Source organism: Anticarsia gemmatalis, chromosome 6, assembly GCF_050436995.1.
Source record: "Anticarsia gemmatalis isolate Benzon Research Colony breed Stoneville strain chromosome 6, ilAntGemm2 primary, whole genome shotgun sequence".
NCBI lineage: Eukaryota > Metazoa > Arthropoda > Insecta > Lepidoptera > Erebidae > Anticarsia > Anticarsia gemmatalis.
In genome coordinates, this window is record NC_134750.1 from 1148358 (window position 1) to 1175662 (window position 27305).

The following is a 27305-nucleotide window of genomic DNA, read 5'->3' on the forward strand; positions in this document are numbered from 1 at the left end:
GCCCCAAGATAATAAATCAATAATCACTTCGATGGATTAACGACCCTAGTTTTTCGCTTTATCAAACTGCGACCAACGGAATCATGAATAATATTACCTAACACATTGTTAATCCAAACGCTATGTCGGCTAATAAGCATAAACAATCAATGATATATGACTTCGCTAATTCAAGCATCTGTGTCATACGCATGACATTACACACAGAACGTATGCGGTAACCTGTGCCGGCTCGTGACCGACGGGTCGCGGGTTCAAATACTAACCCGTTTGAACTGTACCTATGGTGGCGGTTATGTGCGTTTAAGTGTTGCATTGCTGTAGCTACTATGAATCTTCTTTGCATTTAAATATATTTGCGGAGTTTGTTTTTCATTAGGAAATAAGTAGCTTGCATTTTTAGTAGAAATAATATTGTGAATTGTAAATAAATGCAAGTTTTGCGCTCTTCTAAATGTATTTAAATCAATTAAGATACTCTTAAAATACTAAAAAAAGGTTATAAATGATTCTATAAAACAGTTTAAACTTGGTTTAAAATGTGTAAGAGTTTAGAGGTAAGCAACAATATAAGTTCCATTCATATATCCAGACAATATTTGAAATGCATAGCAAAACGAAAACCGCAGCGAGTCCGCTCAGATGCTGGCTGTAAATAAAATGCAGCTATTTGAAAATGTATGAAAATGTATGTTTTTGCTGTTTCGTGCCTGTCACACACGTCATATCATGTCCGAATCTGACTCTGCGTGGTCTTACGCATGTCAAGAAAATATAAAGACACACCAACTTTACGACTTCTTAACAACATACCTATAATTTCTCTAAATAAAAGCTATACAAATGCTTTAAACACAATGCGATGAATCATACAAAGTAGCATACAAGTGATTCAGGGAAGCCTGGCCATTTGCCAACTATTACAGTAGGTGCCCGGCACGTTTTACGAGTGACATACATAGATAAGCTTTCTAAGGCTTGAATGTACTAGTTTACGCATTGAAGTATTACGTACTTTTAGTACTTAGTACCTAAGTAAGGTATCGTCGTCTAGAATAAGTCAATTAGATGCACTACCGCCCTAAAATTCAAATCCTTGCAATTTTAATTTGTCGTTACGAACTCTTGACCAGTAATCAAACCTGGGACATCGAATAATACACCTAACTAGCTGAACCTAGGACACATTAGAGGAGAAATGCCCTATTGAAGGAGATTGGCGATCAGAAAGATCAGCCTCTCAAATTAATATTAGGTATTAAACCAAGAAACGATTCAAGCAGACTCACCGTTATCACACAGCCATAATATGCGTTAATGCCCATATTTATATTTATAAAAACAATTTGTGCCCCTAGGTAGAGCACCTGCTTAGGCATTAACTTTTTAAAGTCAATGTACTGTTTCACTTCCAACTGGAATGTCACAAAACCAGACAAAAACTTGCGACTTTGCATGCCTCATGAACTGCATCGAACTCTTAACCAGAAATCAAACTAGGAACATCAAATATAAGACACCTAACTGAGGAAACAGAACTGACTCTACACTTCTACAAAGCCTGGGTTGAGAGATGAGGCCAATTTCCTCTGTCCACGCGTGGTTAAACAAACAGCATACATAACTTGTTTATTATCTAAATATAGAACGATCATTGTTGATGAATTGTCTTGTCAACGGCTTACATAATAACAGGTTACGGACAAAATAAGCGGTTATCATAGTATGTAGTGACGTCATGATTGTATGTTGAGATTGAGTACCAAAGACGTTAGCGTGAGCTTTTGGCTTTAATTTGCTATCGCGTGACGAATTGTTTTAAAGTGTTAATCAACTACGTTTAGAAAAAAACTGTCTTTTTAATTATAAGCACAGCATACTTATTATATTCATTTTAAAATGTTAAAAAACGGGGTGGATAATAGAGACATTAATTAGAAATTTAAGGGTAGTTTTATCGGCATGACTATGCAGCTACAATTTTTATCAAGACTTCTTCTATACTAATATTATAAAGCTGAAGAGTTTGTTTGTTTGAACGCGCTAATCTCAGGAACTACTAGTCCGATTTGCAAAAAATATTCCCGTGTTAGATAGCCCGTTTATCGAGGAATGCTATAGGCTATACATCATCACGCTACGACCATTAGGAGCAGAGTACCAGTAAAAAATGTTACAAAAACCGGGGAAAATTTGACCCATTCTCTCTTATGTGACGCAAGCGAAGTAGCGCGGGTCAGCTAGTCCAGGTTAAAGACGTAGTTTGTCTATTAGGACTATAGATATATATGTGATTCGAGCACTAGTGTATGTTGTCGTTTACAACGAAGTATCTAGATTTCTCGTAGTATCTCTCAGGTAATCAGGTAAAAAAAATAGTCGCCAGGTTCCCAACCAGTTTATTGAAAGAACAGCCTAACCGACCTCTCACCAGTAGAATCTTACGTCGTTTTGACGTGATGTACTCATATAAAACGTAACGCATTAGACCAGTTTACGGATAATACAACACGGATGTGGTATGTGGGGCATGCCGGCGTAGGAACCCCAACCTGCTGTTACGTTACGATTAGTGGAACCAAACACCTGTTTACTACTATTTGTTTTGATTTCTATTGAACTTTTCTTAAGTTATGGCTTAGTTAACAACAGCCGCGCGAATCGATCTCTGAGGTTTTCCTGTGGATGGGTGAACAACGTATTCATATCGAGTTCCTCCATGTTTCGGAAGACTTTTATTGAACTTTTCTTAAGTTATAGAAGAATTGCCTTGTGTCGCGAGGACTTTTACAAACATACAAACAACGGACACAGCGTACAACCAGACCCAAATCAATTATTTGTGGATCGCACGAATAATTGTTCCGTGTGGATATCGAACCCACTGCCTCTCGACGCAATGGTAGCGTGGCTGGTTGGTTGTTACTTTTGAAAAAAAAAACTGGCCGTAAATCAGTAAAAATCAAAGCTATTTAAACTTAAAAGCTTTTGATTTGAAAGTATCTTGGTTTTGTTTTACAAATTCTCTCTCCTTCTTTAATAATTATATTTCCTATCTATGTAAAAAACAATTAACAATATCCGTTAAATACTGGTAAAGAACTACATAATAGGTGCATTTTATATAACGAAAAAACCATTTGATAGTAAACATACCACGGAGTTTTAGTGCCTTACTCAGCATTTCCTTAGCAACAAGTCATAAAAATATTACTGGCTTGAAATTTACCTACTTAGGTACTCTACTGAACGAGTTTCAAAGCGGATTTCCACAGTGAATAGGATATTTATGATTTCGTAAGTTTATGTTACAGCACATACGATTATATGCGACGGAACTGCTTGTATGTGCTTTTTACTGGTTATATTTATTTTGTAGGCTTCAATAAATGTTTAAGTCGTTACTGTCCCAATGCTGGGCAGAATTCTCTCCTCGACCTTGAGAACACCACGCTGGCTAAATGCAGGTTGAGTACTTTGCATTCCTTTAGGAACTGTGTAAAAAAAAATAGGTTTGGAAGGTTGCATCAAGATGTTTCACTTTACCGTTAGAAGAAGTGATAATAATCTCCAATTTACAAATTAATAATCATATTGGACTGTTCAGATCTTAAATTTGAATGTTACCTAATACCTTCTTCATGAAATAGTCGGACATTTCATTTGGAGACCGACTGTAAGATTGGTCATACGTGTATGATTATAGATTCAGGGCCTCAGCTCTCTAATCACGGAAAAAACTAGATTAGTGTCCATTTAGTGGGTAAAAATTGTATGAATTATTTTGCTCCACTACTTGAGTACCGAGTTCTATAAAACTAGTTACTATATAAGATGGGGTCCAGATTAGCACCGACGTATTATACGTTATGTAGTTCTCGACCTAAAGTTGTTATACCATTAACAAGAGTTGCTCAACCTAATTATAGAACGCGGTTTATAGTTAGTAGCAAGCTTCATTTAAACCACAATTCTTGTACAATATCACGCGTGGTTACCTTAGGGATAAGCAGAAGTTATATGTAGTAAAATCCATGTTCTTTAAAGTATTATACCTCTAGTTTCATTCACTATTAAATGTTTTATCAGTTGCAAGATAACAGGTTACTTGTAATTTTGGAGTTTAGTTGTCGTCTCTATTTCCCCTTTTGGCATTTAAAAAAAATCTAATCTTTTGATATGTACTTATATAATATGTATGAACTTGTAATAAAATCTCTTTGGCTTCAAGAATCACAAATGAGTACACGGTTCATTAGGTTTCTTTTAGTGAGCTCGTGAGGTACCCAAATATCGAGCTTTTTTGTGTAGAGAAAAGATTTTATTGCAAGTTCATACATACTATAATGCGAAAAGACTTTTTAACATTGATGTACAACGATGTATATCATTGTTAACTTAACAAAAAACAGCCGTGGGCGGGTGTTTATGTCAAAAAGGAACTAACAGCCCTGCACGAAAGCCCTATGGTGTCGCAACTCCATCAATGGTCATACGACATAAGAGTTACGTCGGCCATTGTACGGCACCCATAAAACTTAGATTTATTATCTCCACTCGTATAATTATTTACTAAACTATGCTTTTGCCGTATTACCACATACCTACACCATCAATGTATACTTATAATTTGATATGTACGTTTGTTGCTAAATATTAAAACAGGTTTAAACCTCTCTAATCGCGAATCGATAAATTGCCTAATTGTAGAGCGAAATGATATTTTTTTTTGTTTTAACTCGACCCCTATTTTATTTTTATTTTTGTAGAGGCACAGATACATTATTTGGATAAAAAAATCTCACAAGCTCTTTAGATTTTACACCTAATTCTTAGCTAATATAGAGTCAGTTACTAACTGAATTGTAACGACAATTTTATTGTTTTTCGATGCGTCATTTGACCTGACGACAAATTCTTTTACTCTTATGAATGCAATTGTTAAATCACATCTTATAGCATGTGTGAGACTTTTACAGCATTGTATCCAAAAGTCATAGACGACAAATTCTATCGTCATGACACGCGAAAAAAATGCGGATATTAACTAATAAAACAGCTGTAATGTTTGTACAAGTAACATTTAAAAAGTATTACAACTTGTTAATTTGTTTGACAAACAATATTTGATGTCAACGATAACTAACACCTACATAATTGATGTTTAATTTAGCCTTTCATTTTGTGACCAGTGTTTTTAAATTCGAAGGTTCGCAGTTCAGAAACTTCGCGATAGCATCTTTTAAAAATGTAAAATATTTTTTCGATGTATTGGATTGCCCTTAATTTTGATTTAATTACGCTTTCAAACAAAGCTGTTCAATGGATTTTAAGAAAATTTGGCTCACTTATGCCCAATAATCAATAGCGTTTAAACTCATATAAAAACAGTTTGAATAGATAAAATACTGCTAAATGTGCCTCAGAATACGGGAGTTAAAGGTTAAAGTCTAGTTTAAGGCCTGAGATATTTTTTATTTCGATTAATCTTCCAAGCAGATGATGTCGTGGGTCGCCATTCAGCCAGTTTTTGGAATTCTTTTGAGCGCGAAAACGACTGTCAATTTTGACAGTTATGTAATCTGTAGAACGTTCGTTACGTTTTTTTGGGCATAAAATGCAAAAATGATAATTACACAAGGTCATCTAAATCTTAAATTAATTTCGTAATGCGGTGTGTAGGCAACAACCGTGACGAATTAAGACTACCTAGTTTCCTAAGATTTCAGAATATAAGATTTAACAAGACAGGTTAATTGAGCCTTATGTTTAGGCGCGAAAATGTATCTGATTCTCTTTGTCATGTTGCCATCAGACAAACAACCTCAGACGTTATAATTTTTTATGTTGTGTGAAATATAAATTTCGATTGGTCGCAGACACGATTTCGTTTTGGTTATTAACATGTTAAAAATAGATATTCTTGCCTTTTAACTACTTTTGTATGAGTTAGATGTATTCAGATTTAAATCGTCATTAAAGCTTTTTATGACGAAAATAAAAGAGTATTAAACTAACAAAATAACAATAAATAGAATGTAACTGCGCTCAGCTGTAAAGATAGCTCATAAGATAACATCACTCACTCATTATTTTCGAAAGAATTATTACTCATAAATATAACGTATGTCTTCATGCATCTCAAGTCTGTCAAACATTTAAAAATACATTTTTACTTACAACATCGTTGAACGGTGCAATAATGGTGCTGAAGTTAAAAGCGAGGGCTTCGCTCAACAACAACAGATGAACCACCGGCAACCACATCTTGGTAACATCACTACCACTAACCACCACACTAAGTAACACTGTCACAACACTAAATTAAAAAGTTAATTTAAATATTTACCTAAGAAAAAAATATTTTCTAATTTATTACTTTATTCTAAAAAAAACATTTTCATTTTTTTATTTATATGTAGTTTTAATTTGACAATTCATTTTTTTTATTATTGTACGCGTCTGGAGGCGTGCGGCGTTTGGCGGGAAAATGTTGTGCGCATGCGCAGCGCAGCGCCGCGCGCCTCATATTGCACAATACAGATAACCGCGACGCCCCGACCTTACCACTGTCCCCTACAAGGCTTAGGAGCTGCTTAGGATATCGTAAGGATTGACCAACACTATAGAACTATAACCTCCTTTATTTACCTAAGCACTATCTTTTTAATCCTGTAGAGTTCACAATAAATGTAGAGCATTGACCTCACGCAAATATGAATGCATATTGATGCAGATTGGTTTATAATAAAAAGATGATTCTTTTGATGTGTTTTGGTTTTATGCAAAATATAATAGAATTTAATATTCATTTGCTTAATATGATAATTGAAAACACAGTGACCTAGTCAAGCGGTTTATAGTATGAATCTGCGATTGTGTAGAGCGAAATCTATTAGCTCCGATAGAGTTCTGAGCTCTGTTTGAAAATATAATTATATTATCCGACTTCTTTTCAATGATGGAAATTAATAGAACTTATAATGTATGGGACATTCTCAACAAATAACTTGATAGGTTACCACAACTTAATTACGTTAGAAGATAATTTAGGACAAGCTATTAATTACACAAATTAAACGTACAGAGATATAAAAATGTCCATTATATAACAGCGGATAGGCTGGGCGTTCACACGGCTTTAAAAAAATTAAAAATGCTTGTCAATGATATTCGCAAGTGTACTGAACTCTGAGAATAGAGAACGGAAATATAAAACGCTATGAATAATAATGCCAATTATTCTTTATGGTCAATCATACAACATAATGTCATGTAAAAGTTCCGAAACAGTGAGATTTCTTTTTGTTAAAAATGAAATAATAATTAGTTAACTTTTCTTTTCGCTAATTAAAAATGTTTTCTGTGAAGATTTATAATGTGAAAACACTTTCGTTGCTTAAAAGCCTAAGGAAGTTAATTTCTATTATTCTGTCTAGTGTTTTGGTCTCGCCATGATTCATTTACGCCTAAGAATCTAATTGGAGTCATTAAAACCGCTTAATTATTTCGTAGATAATATTTTTTCTTTTCATCCGTGCCTGGCAGTGGAATTAGTACTAATTCAGTTCGTTACTGAATGACTAGGGTACGTAAATGTACGAAAAGCTAAATTTGTACAGTACCTAATAAGTCAAAACTTTTGGTATGGCCCAGACAATAATTAATAATGAAACGAATAATTTATGTCACCGGTAAACTCACGTGCCAGCTCTTCGCCTGAGAGCTTTTCTCTGCTAAAATCGGCTACAGGCTACATCAATTCGACGTCAGTTAGTTTAGCAGCTGAAGTGGTCGCCATGGCCGAAATCGGTCGGAGGACATCATCATCAGCTGCAATCTTAACCAGAAAAGAATCGTACTCCAACAGTACTTAACTATCGTCAAAAGATCTTTATACAAAACAAACACCACTAACGCGTATCTACGCGTAGGAACTGCGTAGTATAAAATTATCCATTACACGCGAGCTCTTATTACTAGAGATTGCGCATTATTAGGTGTAAAATACCAAGTCGGATGTTGAACAGAAGTGGTTTGTTTGCTGCATAATGCGAGGGTGTGCTGGTGGAAGTGAGCTTGAAGCGAGGATAGAAATCTAAATAATAGTGGGCAAAGATCTGTGTTTGCCGTAAGACCACCTTGTTTGATAAAATTGTACTTAACACTATCTACATTATTTTCCCCAAGATACAGGCCTAGCCTAGTTTGGGACCTATTGTTAATCTTATGTAACTTTGTACTTTTTCTGGAAATAAACTTTTTATCTTTTATCTTTATCTTATTTTAGCTGTGCGAGTGGTAGTGTCAAAATGGTCTTATTTTCATAGCTAAATGAAAAAAATCATCGACGTCATTCATAGCTTCTCAGGTCGCTACTTAATACCTGCTAATAAAAATGAGTTTAACATATCATTTGCTGACGGTACTTTTAAGTTAAACTGACTTTTAATAGTTTGTCAAAATTAAAATAAATCGGCGTACTCAGGGACTAACCAGCTACTTGGACTTGTGCAGGGCATTCGTGTATTATCCACTAAAACTAAAATCCACTCTGTTCAAGTCTTCAAGTCAATCTTAACCAGAGCAATAAAAATGCAGATAAAATCTCTACCGACCATAATAGAAACCAAATATAATTGTTCAGGAATCTAAGACATTTCCTGACCACAGATTTATAGAGCGATCACGAATTTTCGATAGGTACTGCGTTTCGAATTCCTATCTGGTATTCGACTTTTGTTAATACGTATAGGTACAATGGTACATATTATACATGATAATAAATAATTATAATTGTCGGAAACAAAGGCAGTGATTATTTTTAACCCTAAATAAAATCACGACACACGCTAAGAACAGATTTTGACTGCCTCCGTGGCGCAGTGGTTTAGGTCGCCACGCCGAAAACCACTGCATCGGGAGGGAGGTCGTGGGTTCGATTTCCACACGGAGCAATTATTTGTGCGATCCACAAATAATTGTTTCGGGTCTGATTGTGCTTTGTGTCCGTTGTTTGTATGTTTGTAAAAGTCCCCGCGAAACAAGAGCAATTCTTAGTGCGGGAGTTGTCTATTTAAATAGAAATAGAGATAATAGTGATTTGTGATAGTCTTTTTAATATGCGTTGTAGAAACTATCAACTACATCGATACGGAGATACTGAATAGGTAACTCTTCTCTAAAGTGGCTATAGACACAGGAATGTCCGCGAAAAAAAGCCTTACTGTATTGTATAACATATAAAAGAGCGGCAATCGAGTTTTTTAAAAGCAACTACCATAAAGTCGTAAGTAATCAATTGCTTCCTTTAATAAAATATTATAGTTGCCGAATGAGCAAGTGGGACACGTGTTTCCGTCAAAAACGTAAATATATCATTCAACGCATTAAAAACGTCACAATAATTTATCTCAATGCTTATAATGTCGGATACTTGTCTCATGTAACGTTTGCAAGTTTATGATAAAGTTTAAAAAGTTATTTTACATCTCAAAATTTTGAAATACAGTGAAATTTGATAAGCTGACTTGTTTGTCTTCTCGTCATCGTGTCATAAGCGTGTAGGAGACTGGACAAGTTTATCAAAAATTTGTCTGGAGGCTACAGTCAAGAATCCTGTCTTTTAGATCATAAATCTTAAACTAATTCCAATAATTAACGACTAATTATGGTCCTGTATGACAACTAGTAAGATGTAAGTTTGTAAGTATCGTACCAAGTGACGTTCTTTGGTATCTGCCCACCCCTATGGGAAAAAGGTATGATATTATCTATATTTATAATTATATTCAGGCCTACAATAATTGTAAATATTTCTTAGTGCGGGAGTTGTCTTCTTTTAATAAAATTAAATAGGTGGTTGTTGTATAGATCAGATTTTGTCATAGCTACAGTTACGAGAAACTGTCAAAAATATTCCATGATTACACAAAGATGTGTAAATATTGGGCCCAAATTAAGCAATGAATAAATATATCCTATTCAAACTCTGGTATGTGACAGACATTTCTCTAAACTGGAACACATGTTAATTTTATATTATTCATTACAAAATTTGGCAATGAAATCCTATTCAAAATGAGATATTAAAACATTGATCTGACTCATAAGCACTAATAGAATCGTTAGCAAAGTATTACCAATTTAAATCGATTGATTTATCCTTATTTAGTGAAACTGTAATGTAATCAGTAGGTATACTAGATATTTATATTAGACGATAATTTGCATGCTGATAGCAGCTTTTATGAATAATTGAGCTCTATTGATTTTAATACATTGCTATAACTGAACTTTACTGTTGATATAGGTATTCACTTATGTTATAATATTTTAGATAAATTGGTTAAAATAGATAATAGGTAGATAGGTAGGTACAGCCTTATAATCGTTCTTGTGTCTGAAATAAAAAAGATTCATCGTAGTTAAATTTTAATTTCAGTAGGTTTTTTTCCTCACGGCTGTAACTGGCCAGGGTTATAATGCAGTTATCATCACTTCAATTTATAAGCTACGAAGTACGAACATAGAGAAGGAATAAAAAGTATGTTTCACTATTGAACTAAACAATTAGGATCACGGAATCCACAAATTATTGACACAGCGCGCAAATAAAGTGACGAAATCAATAAGCTTTTTAGGTTTTTAGCAAACCATGTATGATAATTATTTCCGCCAGTTAGATAAAATATTATTGACCAATAACCAATAGACTCGCAATTGACACATTCTCTGCGAGAGTATTTGACTTTTCCCATAAAATCACTGATAATTTTAATGTAAATGATTATGATCGGTGACACAATGATATTATGAAAAAGATTATATGATTTGTGTTCATTATTTTATCGTGTTTAAATTAATTACGATGGCTGACACAAACAGCAGCTGCTTATTGAAATACGGAATTTGTGGCTATGCTCGGAATACATATAATTTAACTAACTATAAAAAATATCCCTATTTTTGTCTCTGGAGTGTAATTTACTGCAGCCCAAATGTTTTTTTCCTAAGTCTGATTAAGTGTCTCACTGCTGGGCAAAGGCTTCCACCCTTTCCTTCCAAGTCCGCCCAGTCTTTTTCAAATGCATCCAGGTCATCCCACCATTTTCGTTTGGGTCTCCTGCGTCTGCGATGACCATCCAAAATGTTAATAATTTAATCCGATAGACCATTGACAGTAAAAAAAAGACTATTACTATTTCGAGTTTTTTGACAGAATGCTTTCATAAAATCTAGCTCTTGAATAGATCATTAAAATGTTAATGTACCTAGCTTGCACAGGTCATTGACCATGGCCTACGATAAAAGAAGACACGATTTAATAGCATTTATGAAGAGTAATAGTAATTCAATGAGTCTTTTTCTAATTATATAATAGTTTTACAAAAGTCATCGGCTAAACAGTTCATGTCGGACGTATTTCGCAAAATATTTAAGTAAAACCAAACATTATGTCATTTCACTTGCGAACTTTTGACCGAATTTCTTTCAATTCACGTGTATAATAAAATAATAATGATATCGTTTAATATTCATTGGTTCACACGAATCACGCTTTTTTATACGAACATTTGAATAGTTGCATTTATGCATTTAAATTAAGATTTTTTGTTTTAAATTGAATTAATTAGGATCACCTGCTCTACTTGTGCCTATAGGTATTTTCCTTAAACTATATTTTTTGACGTTTGATAATGTATCCTTAGTCCTCTACCGCATCTAGGCCCATATACGGAATATCAAAAAATAGGTTTCATCGTTACGTTACACTTCGTTTAGAAATAATACGACAATAAAAATGCAAAATGTATATGGGCCGTTGAGGGTTAAGTGACTAATTGGATGAATGACCTAATTACCGTAAGAAAAGAGTAAAAGTATATAAGTAGGTACCTAATTGAAAATCATTTCGGTTTATTGGAAATCAATTTAGCAAGCAAAGCAACAAAAGACGTACAGTACAATCAATCAACTATTTGTGGATCAGATTAATAGTCTTGCTGTATGGTCATTGAGCCCTCCATCCCCTCGTTAAATTTGAGTAACTAACTTACGGGTAAAACATCAAAATCAAGATTGTAAAATACAAAAAAAGATAAATTTTTCCCATGATTTCATTACCTACTTATGACCAGGTACGTATTCTACAAAATATTCCCACAGTGAATTCCAGTGACATACCAATGGGGTATTTAATGACGAACAACGGTGTTGGCAGTAATTAATACATGACATAAGTGTTCCATCGAACGTTTCGCAATATATTACGAGTTACGACATTAGAAAGCAGTGGTCTGGACGAGGTTCCTGCTGACATACCTTAAAAGACCTAAAGAGTTGGCGCAGGGACGGACTTTGAATTATATTAGCAACTGTTTATACGCACCGTTAGATTATAAAGCATAGATTTTATTACTTATATCCAATTCGAGTTTCTTTTAACATCACGCTTGTTATACAAGAAAGTGAAGTGAGAAGTGTAGATACTTACGTATTATACGACGCAAGTTTTCGTCAAAGTGTATTCTTGATCTCACATCATCAAAACCTTATGTTACTAACGTCCGGGTTGCTGGTAATTACAAGAAATATAAGAAATTTAATTATTATATTCGTACAGTGAATCAAATCCTAGATATTTCGGCAAAGAGCCCTGTGGTTCACAAACCACGAAGACAGTAATGCGTTGTGTGCCCTAGTTATTCTATGATGAAACACAAAGATCTTCAACCAGCCTAAAATCTACTTAATACATGCTTATTTGCAAAATCGTTTAATATCTATTACTAAATCGACTTAGCGCGTCTTAACACTTATTTTTTTAGGCCAATAGATATTGTTTGACATGATTTCATCAGAAAAAATTACAATCGTTCGAAATTATGAAACAAAATATCCATGAGATGAGTTTATATTACGAACATTGAATTACATAATTTATTAAAATCAATCATTACATGATTAATAGCATCAATGCGATTTGTTACACATGTAGATTTCGTTCGGAATCTGAATTTATTTGCCGCTTCGAAACCAGAAATCGGACGATGATTCATTTTCAAAGTAGGTAGTTAAGAAAAATCGAACTTACGAAATGATTTACTGATTGATACTTAATACATGCTTACATTTGAGCCTCTAGTCCGCCTCGAAAACGTCACAGGTATGATTGGTTCTTAGATGTTTCTCCTTTGATCCCCATATTGACCCTAATTCGTTGCCGAGTTTTTTATAATAAATTCTTAATGGATGTTATAGTTAGAGGATGTCCGATTTATAAACAATGACCAAGAAACACAGTCGCTTGTTCCTCTATCATTGATAATCACTAGAATAAGGTATTGTTTAGGACTATGGTATTAGGACAAACAAGACAGAATTATAAACAATTAAATGGCGCTTAATTTACTACAGGCCCTGATCCGTCCCTGGGCGCTCAGTTAAAATTCGCGCCACGACGATGCGTGTGAAGAATCCTCGCATTAATTTTGTTTGAAAACCAAATGACATATTTAGGTTGAACGTGTTCTGCTAACACAATTAATGGAATTTTGCGCCTAAAACTAGGCCCAATAACCTCATTTAAAAAGGCATTCATTGTTGATATTTTTCAATCAAATAAATGGATTTATAACTTTGTATTGTGTTACTAAGCAGGATAAATAAATAAGAATCATTTCAAATATTGTGAAACACACACTTTGCAACAGTAATTACATTCCAAAACAATTAAAATACTAATTAGGGAAATACACACGAACTTCCTGAAAAACTCACGATGTAATTGTAATTATAGGAAAATGTCGGTCAATATTGCGAAAATTGATAATTCGATTGGTAAGCGTTACGTAAGAGAGTATCATTTAATAAACAGGCTTGGAATTATTCATTGTTTACATGTACTTCCTTTGAAACTACCTGCAGCATGCAACTACTCTATGTTTCATACCTATAGCTATTTAAATCGCATTAGATTATCATATTAAAGAAGCTTATCATATAAAAAAAAACTCATTTTACCAATTTATGTTCTTTTATAAGCTTCCCTGCGGAAGGGTACTTGCGGAAGCGTTTCTTGTAAAACACTGCTATTCAGCAAACCCGTTGACACTGGAAGCGGACTCCAACATAGTTCGGAACTTATAAATGTTTTAATAATTTCAACCTAGAATTGTAAATAACTATCGGCTAGGTGTCTCATATCAATTATTAGGTATCATTCTTTGTAGAAAATTGAAAAAAATCTTAACACGTTTCCGAACCGATCAAAATGACATCATCTGCTGTCAATGTCAAATGTCATGTCAGTATTTGTCATCGAAGCTAGTGTCAGTGGATTCGTATTTGTATTTGCATAGAATCTCTTTTCTAAGGCTAAAATATTTATAAAACATGGCTTATTTAACACAGCCAGATTATATAAAGTATATTTGTTCATGTGGACAATTGAAGCCGATCACGAGTCTTTATTTCTGCCGGCATTGTTTGAAAATCCGCTGCGGTTTTTGCATCTGTCATGAGGTAACCCACTTTTTAATTGTTTTGCTGAATAAATACGTGATGAAATTGTTAATTTTTATTATAAAATATGTTTTTAATTATCTAGGCTATCGTTAACGAACGTGACATAAGTATTATACTGTGAGAACTCTCATTAAAATTGTATAAATTCTTCAACTTGACACACCTTTCCTTTTAACTAGGGTGCTTAATTTGTGAAATATAGTAACATTCCTTACATCTCTTCATACAAATTTATAATTTAACACTGTAATTATGTGTTAGTGATGAGAGAATGGAAGAAGCTAGGACTAAAGTTGCTTTTTCTTTGTTTGTCATCTCTCACAAGTTTTAAGCAATTAATGCTATGTTATAAATATATTTATATTCTTTTTCCTGATTTATATTTAAACATATATCAATAATCTTGTAGTTATTGATCAAAGTATTCATACAATCTGCTAAAATCAATACAAAAGTCTTGAACCTTTCAGTTTCAGTGACACAGGTAGTTAATTTGCATATTATCGCTATAAATTGCAATTTTATGGTTTACTAAAGCTTTTGCTAAACAGGGTTGACTCCACAGTTTGAGCACAATTCAAATCATTGACCCTTATTGTATGAGTAATCAACCAGTCAATAACTATCTAATTTTTATGTAAGATTATTATATTTACGAGAATTGTCTTAAAATAACATTGTTAATCCAGTACTTTTTGGAGAAGCTTTATTTTTATTTACACCAACAGTGAATCATGTATTTTTCTCTCTGGGGTAGGCAGAGGCCAAAAAACTCCACTTGTAGATAAAAGAAACTCACAAACTTCTTTTGCTTCATTTACATTCATACAATTTATCAAACCAAACTGTTGGTTACCATTACTATACCCAAGACCTTTTGTAGGGCAGCACTGAAACAATCTTTTGATCAATCTATACTAATATTATAAAGCTGAAGAGTTTGTTTGTTTGTTTGATTGTTTGTTTGTTTGTTTGTTTGTTTGAACGCGCTTATCTCAGGAACTACTGGTCCGAATTGAAAAATTCTTTCAGTGTTAGATAGACCATTTATCGAGGAAGGCTTTAGGCTATATAACATCACGCTACGGCCATTAGGAGCGGAGTAGCAACGAAAAATGTTACAAAAACGGGGAAAATTTTGACTCATTCTCTTAGGTGACGCAAGCGAAGTTGCGCGGGTCAGCTAGTCATCTATATAATTACTATCCAATCCTTATGTTATTCCACTAGGTTGATTCTCACTACTGTGCAAACTGCTTGGAGAACATGCCATCATCCGAGGCTCGTCTCAAGAAGAACCGGTGCAGCAGCTGCTTCGACTGTCCCAGTTGCTTCCACACTCTCTCCACCAGAGCCACCATGGCACAGCCAAGACAAGTGGTCCAGGACCCAGCGGCTGGGGGAGATGCGAAAGTTGAGAGTAAACAACCTAAGAAGATGTATTATTTGTCGTGTTTCAACTGTCGGTGGACTTCCAGGGATGTTGGGATACCAGATCAGCCTGTAGGTTAGTAAATGCTTAGTACACTGTAAGAAACTAGTGTCATAAATGTTAACAAATAATAATATTTTAAAGATCATCTTGTGTAGACTGGGCCACCCTACACACTTTACATTCACAGAAAAAAATTACCAGTAATTACTTAATAGACTTTCTATACAAGATGGCTCACAATATTTTTTTAGCACCATAAAGACAAATAGCTTCTTAAAGCCTAATGTCTTATTGTGTCATGGGTTATTTGATCATTTGTCACACTAGGTGTAGGCATTAGCTGATAGCTGATACTTTTGTCAGACCAAAAAATACACTGGAAACCATAACATCTCCCGTCCTCCTTTCTATGGAACCTAACAAGAATTTTAAAATATCACCCTAGTAACACTATGATTATTTTTGTCTGCAGCATCAGGTGGCTGGCCAGAGCGCACCAACCCGTTCGCGGCGCGCGTGAACCAGCTCCTCGACTACTACAAGGCGATTGCACTGCAAGAGAAGCAGGAGAAGATCGAACGAGAGAGGAAGAAGTTTAACATTAGAGGAAAATATATTACACTCACTGTAAGTTATCAATTGTTGTACAGTACTTAGCAGCAAATTCATATTTTGATTGATCAATTAACTGCACCGCGTGAGTCGAAACGCAACCAGGACAAATATTTGCGTAAAGAGCACTAGTTTGTAATCAGATGAGTGTGTGAGTTGTCTGGTATTTGTTTCTATAGATGCTTGCATACTGTCTGAGGATTACGATTATATTGGGTCATTATTAGATACTTTTGTGCATCTTCTTACCAACTTGTTACAGTGTGTTTAATATGTAAATCCTTTGACCTGCTAATAAGCAGGTCAAAGGTTTTCTCCTTTCAAAAAGCCATGGCAAACAAGAACATAAAGTTTGTACATAAATAAAACATTTCCAAGTATATTAATTTAACAAATGAAAATCCTTGCAAACTTCGCAATAATACTCATCTTAAGTACATAAGATTACAAAATGTATTAACAATGAAGAACTAACTTAATAGTTGTAATGCATGACCTGGTTCACTTCAAAGGACTACTTTCCTATCAAAAGAGGGCCTTCACAGTTCAGAGAGCACATTATTACACGAACCATCCCATTTGTCACATAATTACTTGTACTTATATTGTTACTAGTACTTTAGCAAAATGCAGGATGTGAATGAATTGATAATAAGATATTGTTGTTTGTCCACTGGTGTCTTCTACTTCAATAAATAAATGTAAAATATATTTAAATAACAAGATATTTCTGAGTTTAAATTGGAATTTAAGAACAAAATCTAAGTCATAGTACATGTTCAAAGATAAATCATTGCATATTTTTTTATATAATAGAATACGGGAATTATTGCGAACACTACTTTTCGAGTCAGGTTACACTAAATCAAATTTTAGCTAATTAAATTCGCCTAATTAAATCAGTCTATAAAATAGCGTTATTTGGCATGGACTAAAATAAGCTTTAGTCAAGTACACAAACTAAAGATATACTATTTCGATGACATTAAATGATATATTAAACAATGTCACAATAACCTATTTGTTACCCTAGGACAAGACAGGTCTAACCGGCGCGATGGCACGCAACATCGCCGGTCTTCCTTCAAGCGACAGCTCTTCATCAGCTATAGCCAGCTTTGTACCGAGCCAGGCTAGTGCTGAAGTGGAGGAACTGCCTGAAGACTTCTATACTAAGGAGGTCAACTTAAATCAGAGTAAGTGGTTATACAACTTGGATCTACTTCTTTTATTTGACTAGTCGCTTCTATACTAAAGAAGTCAAAATGAATCAGAGTAAGTGACTTGGATTTACTTCTGTTATTGACTCTTGCAGTGGTCGTGGCATATGTTGACGTTTTTAAAACTTCTTTAAATGACAATAAGAAGAATTTGTGATACGACGTGCTTTTGTATTATTTTTATCCGAACCATTTGCATGTAACTGCTAATTAGAATACAATGTTTAACGGTAACTTAGACTATATAAAAAGTAGTTTTTTCATAATCAGTAAATTAAAAATACTATTGCTTGTATCACTAATATTTACCTAACGACTACGTGTACACGTACGTATACATACGTGCACGCTGTTGAACATGTATGTATGTTCCAAAAAAGTTTCGTAATATTTTTATTTTGCAAATTTAAGATGTCACATTTCTAGTGTTTGCAACTCTTAGGGCTGTTACACACGGTACCGGCGGGCTACGCGGCTTGCCGGTGTCATTTGTTCCTAACATTCGAGCAATTGATTCGAAGTTTGAACATTTGACAGCTCTGCGCGGCATGTGCCGGCGGCATGTGTGTAGCAGCCATTAAAGAAGTAAAGTATTTCTGTTGTTTGTTTATTTATTGTATTATTATTTTGCTCCAGTAACAAGCATGCCCCAGCGGCTGGCATCACCGGAGTGGCAGCCTAGCTCTGTGTCGCGGCTGCACCCGCTGGCCAAGCTGCTGAGCGTGAAGCGCAGTCAGCGCTGCCGGGTCTGTGACCACAACCTCACCAAGCCCGAGTACAACCCCGGCTCCATCAAGTTTAAGATTGAGTTGCTTGCATAGTAAGTATACATTGTCCTTATACAATAGCTTTCATTACTTTATGGATATTTTTACAACACTAATCGTCACCATTGTCGTGAATATGGGTACTAGGTTTATTGAGTAGAACTTAACTATTAAGAACTAGGGTCCCATCCCAGATTAATTTCAAAATTGGTTGTGAGTTTTGCCACCAAAAACCAAAAAACTCTTACCAATTTTCTAGAAAAACTGTGATCTTTAAACAAGTTGTATCAGTTCTGTGTGTGTGTCTGACTAATGCTGACCACGATTTATCGATCTATTGTCTTACTGAGTTATGAGCAAAAAAACTGTCTTTATATTATTCTAATTCTATGAGCAGTCAGATTTAAACTCCGCACAGTATTATTGCTATTTTCAGCAAAATTTAAGCAATCACATCCAAAAATCAAGAACTTGAAGTACAACTCTTCAACAATGTACTTTAAACTCTACATAAGTAAGGTTCTATTTTGCCTCCAGTTACCACGTGCCAGAAGTGAAGGTAATATCGCAGGAGCCGGTCCGCGCGGGGCACAAGTCGGCGCTGCTGCTGAAGCTGTCGAACCCCACGGGACACGAGATGACGGTGCAGCTGCTGCAGCCCGAGGACCTGCCGCCGCCCGAGGAAACCGAGCCTAAGAGCATCGAGAAGAGCTTGGAGAGATCGCTCAATTTGGATAAAGTGAGCGTTTATTCATGTTATTACTGTTACTGTTATTTTTTTTAATAGTTGATATTATATTGGGTAATAATAAAAGTAGGTTAGAAAATGACTTATGTCATAGTATTTTTAATTTCGACGGATGGTAACACTGGGATACTTTAGAATCGGCTGGATTTGATTGAATTCTGCTTAGAGGCGTGTGTCAGTAAAAGCACTTTAGAACAAGTTATCTAATGAACCTCGCGGACGCAAGCTGAGTATACAATATTATGTGAGAAGGGTGTGCCGATCTTTACAGTTAAGGCTTTTACAGAAAGGAAAAAAATTGTCATATCTACATGTAATGTTTATTCCCCAGGACACATCGTCGTACAAGGCGATCGAGCGTCCCCCGCGCTACAGTGTGACGTCACGCGTGACGTCACCCGGCGTCACGCTGACGGTGGCGCAGCGGGATGACGCTGCCGAGTATGACGACGATGCGCAACATGACACTAACGAGTATGTAATAAACTACGTGTAAACTACGTATACGGTCTTTATTACTATTATAGGCGGTGTTCAAAGCACAAAGTTAAACTACTTGCCCCTTATTCTGCGCGCAGAAAGTATAAGTTCGATAAAGTCACAGCATACATACATTTGGATCCACCAATAGTTTCTCCAGGCTTGTTTTTCTTTGTTAATAATGTTTGCGTGTCATAAAATAAATACGTAGCGTGCGTTAAAATAAATAACTCCATCACCGTTTTAATTCCAATCATTAAAGTTAGCGTACAGCCTAAATACTAATTTAGAAATAGTAAAACCTTAATCAAAAACTACCTTGTATCTCATAAATAATATGAAGACACAAGAAACAGAGGGTGATGTAATCGCTAAGCGATTATACCCGTTAAAATTGGCATAGATTTTTAGTTATTGATACCGATTACTTTCTTTAAGCGTGTATTTTCTATTTCAGTATAATAATGTGGCGTAAATCCAACAAGCTAGCCCTCCGGCTGGAAGTGGACACTCCGGCGGAGGTGCAGGGCGGAGTCCCGGCCAGTGCCGCCATCTGCCTGCAGTACTCGTACCGCAACACCGTGCCGCCCGCCGCGCACTCCGCGCTGCACCGCGACCACACGCTCTACACCACCGTGCTCATCGACCTGGGCACTGTTAGCTCCAACTAGAACAATTGTGAAAAGAGGTGATGAATATTTTAAAGAGTTTGATTGAAATTTTGAGGCAAATTTGACGGTACTAGCTGTTTTAATGACATTTTGTTGGCATGAATATGGAGTGTAGCGTGCAATATCGTATACGTGTACGCTTGCATCTTTCAAGCCCGAAAACAAAATTGTTATAATTATAATTGAAAAATTATTACGAAGATTCCATACAATCATGTTTTTGGTGTAAACTTTTGAGTTATGGCGTCGTATCAAACGCAAATTTAGGTATATATTACGATCAAAAGCTGAGTAACAAGAATGAGTGTGTTTTTATTTATTCAATATTGAATGCGTTTGAAAATTGAAACCAGAAACTCTTTAATTTATTTGTTACCTCTTTCTGCACGAAGTGCTCGAAGCGTATGAACAATGAAATATTAATATATAAAGGCATAAATATCACAGTCAAGCACTATGCCTGTATATGTACATATTACTTAAATATAAGTATATTATATAGAGAAGTATATAAATGATATTACGCGTTAAACAGTATGAATGACTGAGATTTTCGCTTCGGCTTGTAAAGGCTTAGGTAGGGAACAATAGCTATACGGTAAAAAGAAAATACACAATTATTTATCACAGTTTGTATAAAAAATATCATGTAGTCATTACCTTTCTTTCTACCACAGGTACAAATGTTTTTAAATTATATTAGAACGAAAAAAGTGCGTGATCTTGTTTATTTCCATATATGTATAAAGAAACTATAATCATGCAGAGAACATTTTTGTAAAATAAACTAAAATGCGCATAGTTTTTGGGCCTCGTGCAATGTATAAATTCCGCCTGAGCAGGCTTAACATGGTGAGATTATAAAGTAAAAATAAATAACACTAAAATAACACGATAATTTAGAAGGATTTTACATGACATTAATGTATAATGTGTAACTAACAAAAGTCGAGCCGTTGCATACTAGTGAACTATGTCTGACGTATGGTAAGAGTGTGATAATGTAAGAAATCATTCATGAAACCTATTAGTGTGAGCGAGTTAGTGTAACGGCACGAGCAATAAGCATACATGATAAAACCAATTAAAAAGTTTCTATGTACGCACGTACATCCATTGCGCGTGGACGCACAAGCACGTTGTCGCATAACTTACGTGCATATCAAGTGCACGTAATTGATTTACTTACAACAGTTTTCTTTAAGAAACTGTTAACAGATTCTAACACTATTCACTTATTTTAAAAGTGTGGAATTATTGCTGTTTCTCAGATTTTATGTGTATCTTTTAACTAAACCAGTGTTAAACTCCAAACTATAGCGGTTTGTATACATAAAACTAAATTGCTAAACGGTAGTTAGTACACCCACGACCAAGGCTGAAGTAAGTCGGTCGAAACGTCGGGTAACAAGGCAAGGTACCGCTACGATTTTCATCCCGTTTAAAGCCCGGATTCTCAGGCACGTTTAGCGGTAGTTTATCTATTTAAACTGTCGTTTTTATATGAGCTTAAACGCTATTGAATAGATAAACTACCGCTAAATGTACCTCAGAAACCGGGGGTGAGACTCGTTTAACTATTTAGTATTAAACCCATGTTTTATCTGTGCAGTGGTGGATAGAGTGTATATTATGTATAATATCGAATATTAACTATAGCAGCTACGTACACAAATAACGTGCCTAAACGCTTGTTCTAATGAAATTAATCGGTTTATTCCTTGTGTGAACTGTGGCGAAGCGAAGTGGACTTTGTGGAGCTAAAGAACAATTTGTTTGTTAGAAGAGGTTTAACATTAAAATATTAAAATAGCCAAACTTAATTCAAGTGATCGGCGAAATTTTACCATTTTTTAATATCATAATCATGTATTTTATTAATTAAGGACAAATACTGACACTAATGATTTTCAAAGGTTCATAGGTTTTCGAGTTGGATTTAGAATCTGGCCGTCAAAAAAGTTTTTAATCTAACATTTTAACTGAAGTGATAACCATCTCGCAGTTTCATTGCAGTTATTAAAACGTAGTACCTACTTAAACGAATTGTTTTTTTATTTTCTTCATATAATATTGGGTTGGTCATAAGTTCATCTCGCTTCGCCATTAGTTTTAAGCGAGATTTTAGTTTAATATTTATTTTTTATAGTTTATTTAATAGTTGTTAAGATAAGCTAAGTTCTCAATAGTTTCGCGTATTCGCTTGTGGCAGTTTTGCACGTTTTGTACGATCGCTAGTATTATCGGTTGAACATATTTAGCTGAATTAAATATTTTGAACATAACTTGAGCTTTTATTATACTCATAAACCTTATGCAATGCAGTTAACTCATAATATCCAAGTATTTGGATTTACTGCTTAAGTACTGACAAAAAAACTGGGCCTCTTTTTAAATATGACATTGTCGTTCGGGACTCCTTTTTTTCAGACATCAATTGAAAAGTATGTCAATTGAATTTCAACTGATTATTATTTAATTATGCGATTGCTATTACGCTATCCACAGGATAAGCTATCCAACACTATAGTAAGTATGTTTATTTATCATGGCGAGATAGGATTTTATACAAAGGATAAGGTACAAAAGATTGAAAAAAAAACAATATTTTATTAGCTACCTATGATAGCTAATAACATTTTATTTTAACAATAGAATCACAGTATTTTTATATACTTACATATTTAATAAAAGCATTACTATGTGCTCATAACAAACAACAATTCAATTGTTCTAAATCACATCAATTTCTAACTCGAAATACTTATTCTTAATCAGTCTTTACTTTAATTTAATCTTAAATACAGTATTCTTTAAGAATGTGACTATAAATTAAACAATTATATTTACTACATAAGTGACTTAAAGCCTAAGGCCTCGGCCTCGAATTTTGCGGGCAGCGGGGCGGCAGCGGCGGCGGCGCGGGAGCGGCAGGATCTTATGCGTAAAATCAAATGGACCGGTTCTCGAAAACAGCGGCGTGGCAGCGGCGCGGGAGCGGGCAACGAGCGGTGCACTCCAGTCCAGCGGTAACCGCCCGCGTAGGGATGATCGATATTAAGAAAACATCGATGTTAACATCGAACCAAAAGTATCGATGTACGGTAAACATCGATCCAAAAACATCGATATGTGTAAAACATCGATGTTTTTTAAAAATAAAAGCGTCTATTATATTTATGAAAATTATGTATTGTTATTGTAATAACAAAAGTACGAACATTATGTATTTGATATAATTATTGACAGACAACACAAATCGTTATCTAATTAATATATGGCATCTGGCATCTACCATAAAGTACGTCGTTTTCCAGACATTTCGTTCGCGAATAAAAACAAATATCTCGACAACACAACGACGAACACAAAACTACACCGCTATAGTGCCACGCGATCTGCCCGCTGGTTTGGAGAATAGGTACGCGTTGCCCGCCCCGCTCCCGCGCCGCCGCCGCCGCCGCCGCCCCGCTGCCCGCAAAATTCGAGGCCGAGGCCTTAGACCTTTTTTGACCTGTTAAAAAATGCCTGTAATGGGCTAATTTTACGCATTTTCATTTACGATCGATAAATTTAAAGGGCTTATGACACCTAAAGCGTGTTTTAAGAGATCATTTAGTAGCTACAGCTAAGCATCCTTTACCGTGCTGATCATGAAATCAAATCATTTATTCATTTAGGTCAAATGTTGACACTTATGATAGTCAATGATACAGAGAGTGAATTTACCACCAGTTCGGAAGGTAGGGCCGATGAGAAGAGCTGGCATATTATGAGGGATTTTTAGGCATAAAATTACAACTTACAGTATAATTAGCCATCATTCTGAAGTACGTAGAATTATGTGAATCTTCTCAAAAGTAAGTTAACTACCCGCCTGTATCAACACACTGTTTAAATAGTCGTCATTTAAATAAGTTCCCGCTGATAATATCTTGTCTGATATGCCTTGAAGAACATCTGTGAGTCTGCAAACAGAAAACAGTTTTATTTGATTACAATACAAAAATATGAGAACTGACTATTATTATACATATAGTTGTAGAAATATTTTTTTTGAAGCGAGCAATCGTTTGATTACCAGTAGATACTTGTTTGTCGTGTGGGAGTCGAAACCATAAAATCAAAAACAGTTGCACATGTAATCAGATTTTTTTCGTCCGAAGTTAGAATGACTGTGATTAGTATATTTGCAAAAGTCCAAGTATGTACACAAAACGAATTATCACTTTCTAACGATAAAGGAAAAATCCTTGTAAGCCTGAAAGTTCTTTAACACAAATCTTGAAGGAATGCAATCGTCAACCCGCACTCAGCCAAGTTAATTGACTTCCCCCTTCCCTTTTTCTGGAAGGAATCCTTTACCCAGCCGTGGGAGAGTCATGGGTAAAGTTATTATTAAAATAGGTAAATTTTGTTACCTATTAATGGCGGCCACTTTTTCAGCTCCAACTTGTGCAAAGATCTTGTTTCTTTGTCTCTCTATATCTAGTTTCTGCTGCTCCATTTTTAGTTTCTTGTTTAAGAAAATCTTCATCAGATTGGCACCTGCTTTCTCTAAAACGTAAAAAGTAAAGGTTTAATTGTACTGCCCCTGTTACAGTGTGTATTACATATTGCGGAGAGGTCGCGGGTTCGTACCCAAAATCGAATTCGAACCAAAATTTATACCAAAAGTTTATTGACTAGATTTTTTTTGTCGCTATATGGATAGTAAAAGATCTGTTGCTTTTTTCAGAATCACTAAACAACTAACTTAACTGCTTAACTTACTTGGCTTTTTAGTACTATTCTTTTTTCTTGGTGTGGACGCTCTAGGGCTTGGAGCAGGGTTTGGACTTGATGGCGGGCTATATGCTGGTGGCCTGTACCCTTGCGGTCTGACGGGACGAGGGTCTGCCTTGGGCTCCATGATGGATACTCGAGGCTCTAGGAGCTGTCCAGGCACGTCCTGTCCTGGGTTCGGTTGTAAGGTGATCTGAAAGAAGTATCTATCAGTATGTGTAAATTCAAAGTTATGTTGTGACTACAAAGTGCATTTTTCAAAAATATATTACTTAATAAATAACGCGATGGGTGCACTATTGAATATCTTGTAAAACAAAAATCCTGACAAAGCGGCAAACAAACCCAAGAACAATTATTGTTCGAGGAACCGCAGATACACATACTTATATCTACATGCACACATTCATACACGTATACGTTCGTACAAACGTACACACATACGTATACACACTTGCATGTTCGTACATACGCATGCACGTATGCACGTACATGCACGCACGCATCCCTACAATCTCATAGTATAACAAAATAAACAAACTACCTCAGTAGTATCAACATCTTCCATAAAGTACACAGTGACTGGACCCGACACCGCCGAGCCGACAGCCTGCTCCTCCGACTCTCCAGGTTTGGCGTCTCCAGTGGAATCGTTACTCAGACTCAGGTCACATGATAGAGCATCACTTCGAGAATGTTCCAGGCCCTTACGCCACACCTGTAATAAAAAATATGTGTTTTTTGGAAAAAAATAGCTTTATGTGGTATCTAACATACAATGGTTACCTACGCTAGTCGTAAAGCCACTTTAGTGCCATGAATTCGATTTCCACTCTGTAAAAATTTTGGAGAGAATTTTTAACCGTTCTTGATTGAATGCAAAGCCATCTAAGCCTTTTTAAAACATACTCGACGATGCATGAATTAAAAATGAGAACGACGTTTAAGGAAGGGAATAAAAAATATGTCCCTTTATCCGACCAGGGAATCGAACTAACATCGAAAACTCTTGTTCGTCAATAGTTATAACCACTAACCGAAATAATTAACCACATAAGGATAGTTTGACGTGTTCCACAGATTTGCAAAATGATTACTAGGATTATTAAGAATATCTTACATGCGAAAGTTCAGATTCAATTTCACTAGTGTAGCCCGTTGCCTGAGGTTTGGCCAGTATTTGCAGCACTCGTTTCTCCAAGTCGTGTAGCGGAGCCTGCACGGGAGGACCGCCGGCCACCGCGCGCTGTATCCGCGACGCTTTCTTCTTCGTGTTGTTCTTAAGGTCACTCCAGACCTTTAGAACACATAAAAAAGGTAGATTTCAGACGTAGGGCCCATAAAATAAGAAGGCTGTTTACAGTAGAAGTATTACAAATTTCAAGATACCCAAACTTCTCAAGATTTCATAAAACCGGAAATAGGCGGCAGTTAGGTAGATATACTAATTTGTATTTGACTACTAAGATGTTATAAAAATCGTAATTTTTTACTAAATTTCCTCGAAATCTTGTTTCTCTTTATCTTCTTAGGTATTCAGGTCATTCTTAGGTCAAAGTTCTTCAAAAAATAGATAAAAGACATTGATAAACTAGAATAATTATAGATAGGCAATGGTGACAATCGAACTGACAAGATACCTTTTTCCACTTCTCCGTCCCTTTAGAATCTCCTGTAGAATCTCTATTCAGCTTATGTCTCAAGATTTCCCATTTTTTTATAGTGTCAATTTTACTCCGTGGAACTTGGGTCGGCTTGTTCAGGTCACCATGTCTGAAAACATAAAAAAGGACCACTCACTACATGGTTCTCGCTTATATGCTCGAAAAAACGAACACCTACTTACTTTTCCATGAACGCCACTAACGTTTCGAATTGAGTCGCACTCGTTTTCATTTCCCCTAATTACTTATTTACGTTTTCACAAAGGAATATTCGATATTTCGTCAGTGACAGTCAACCAAGAAGCCAACGTAACCGAACGAGCGAGTGAGCGAGCTAACCTACATTCGACGCGACAACTTAAAATCGACAATCGACAGTATACTATATGAGCTA

The 27305-nt window shown here is 35.4% G+C and overlaps 3 protein-coding genes across 5 annotated transcripts in view; 1 reads left to right on the forward strand and 2 right to left on the reverse strand.

Moving 5' to 3' along the window:
- The window catches only part of LOC142973444 (phospholipase B1, membrane-associated-like), a 39559-nt gene extending 33047 nt beyond the window's left edge, over positions 1 to 6512 (reverse strand). Inside the window, exon 1 of the mRNA XM_076115126.1 lies at positions 6181 to 6512. Within this exon, the coding sequence (XP_075971241.1) occupies positions 6181 to 6267 (87 nt within the window). The 5' untranslated portion in view covers positions 6268 to 6512. The remainder of the gene's footprint in view (positions 1 to 6180) is intronic.
- Positions 6513 to 14322: 7810 nt separating this feature from the next.
- DCTN4-p62 (dynactin subunit 4) lies at positions 14323 to 22747 on the forward strand. The gene is made up of 8 exons (XM_076115132.1): positions 14323 to 14526; positions 15760 to 16036; positions 16437 to 16591; positions 17610 to 17772; positions 18433 to 18616; positions 19101 to 19302; positions 19643 to 19785; positions 20249 to 22747. Exons 1-8 carry the CDS (start codon positions 14398 to 14400, stop codon positions 20460 to 20462), a joined length of 1467 nt encoding a protein of 488 aa, XP_075971247.1. The 5' UTR covers positions 14323 to 14397; the 3' UTR covers positions 20463 to 22747.
- On the reverse strand, positions 20327 to 27268 carry LOC142973448 (uncharacterized). 3 transcript variants are annotated; one of them, XR_012959503.1, is made up of 8 exons: positions 27094 to 27268; positions 26888 to 27020; positions 26368 to 26544; positions 25792 to 25965; positions 25236 to 25440; positions 24884 to 25019; positions 24269 to 24430; positions 20327 to 20458 (listed from the first exon to the last, which is right to left on the reverse strand). XR_012959503.1 is itself a non-coding variant. In XM_076115134.1 (7 exons), exons 1-7 carry the CDS (start codon positions 27141 to 27143, stop codon positions 24328 to 24330), a joined length of 978 nt encoding a protein of 325 aa, XP_075971249.1. In that variant the 5' UTR covers positions 27144 to 27267; the 3' UTR covers positions 24267 to 24327. The 3 variants fall into 3 exon arrangements, 1 of the variants encoding a protein (XP_075971249.1); XR_012959504.1 differs by lacking the exon at positions 20327 to 20458 and adding an exon at positions 23189 to 23976; XM_076115134.1 differs by lacking the exon at positions 20327 to 20458 and having other exon boundaries at positions 24267 to 24430; positions 27094 to 27267.
- Between the last annotated feature and the right edge of the window lie 37 nt (positions 27269 to 27305).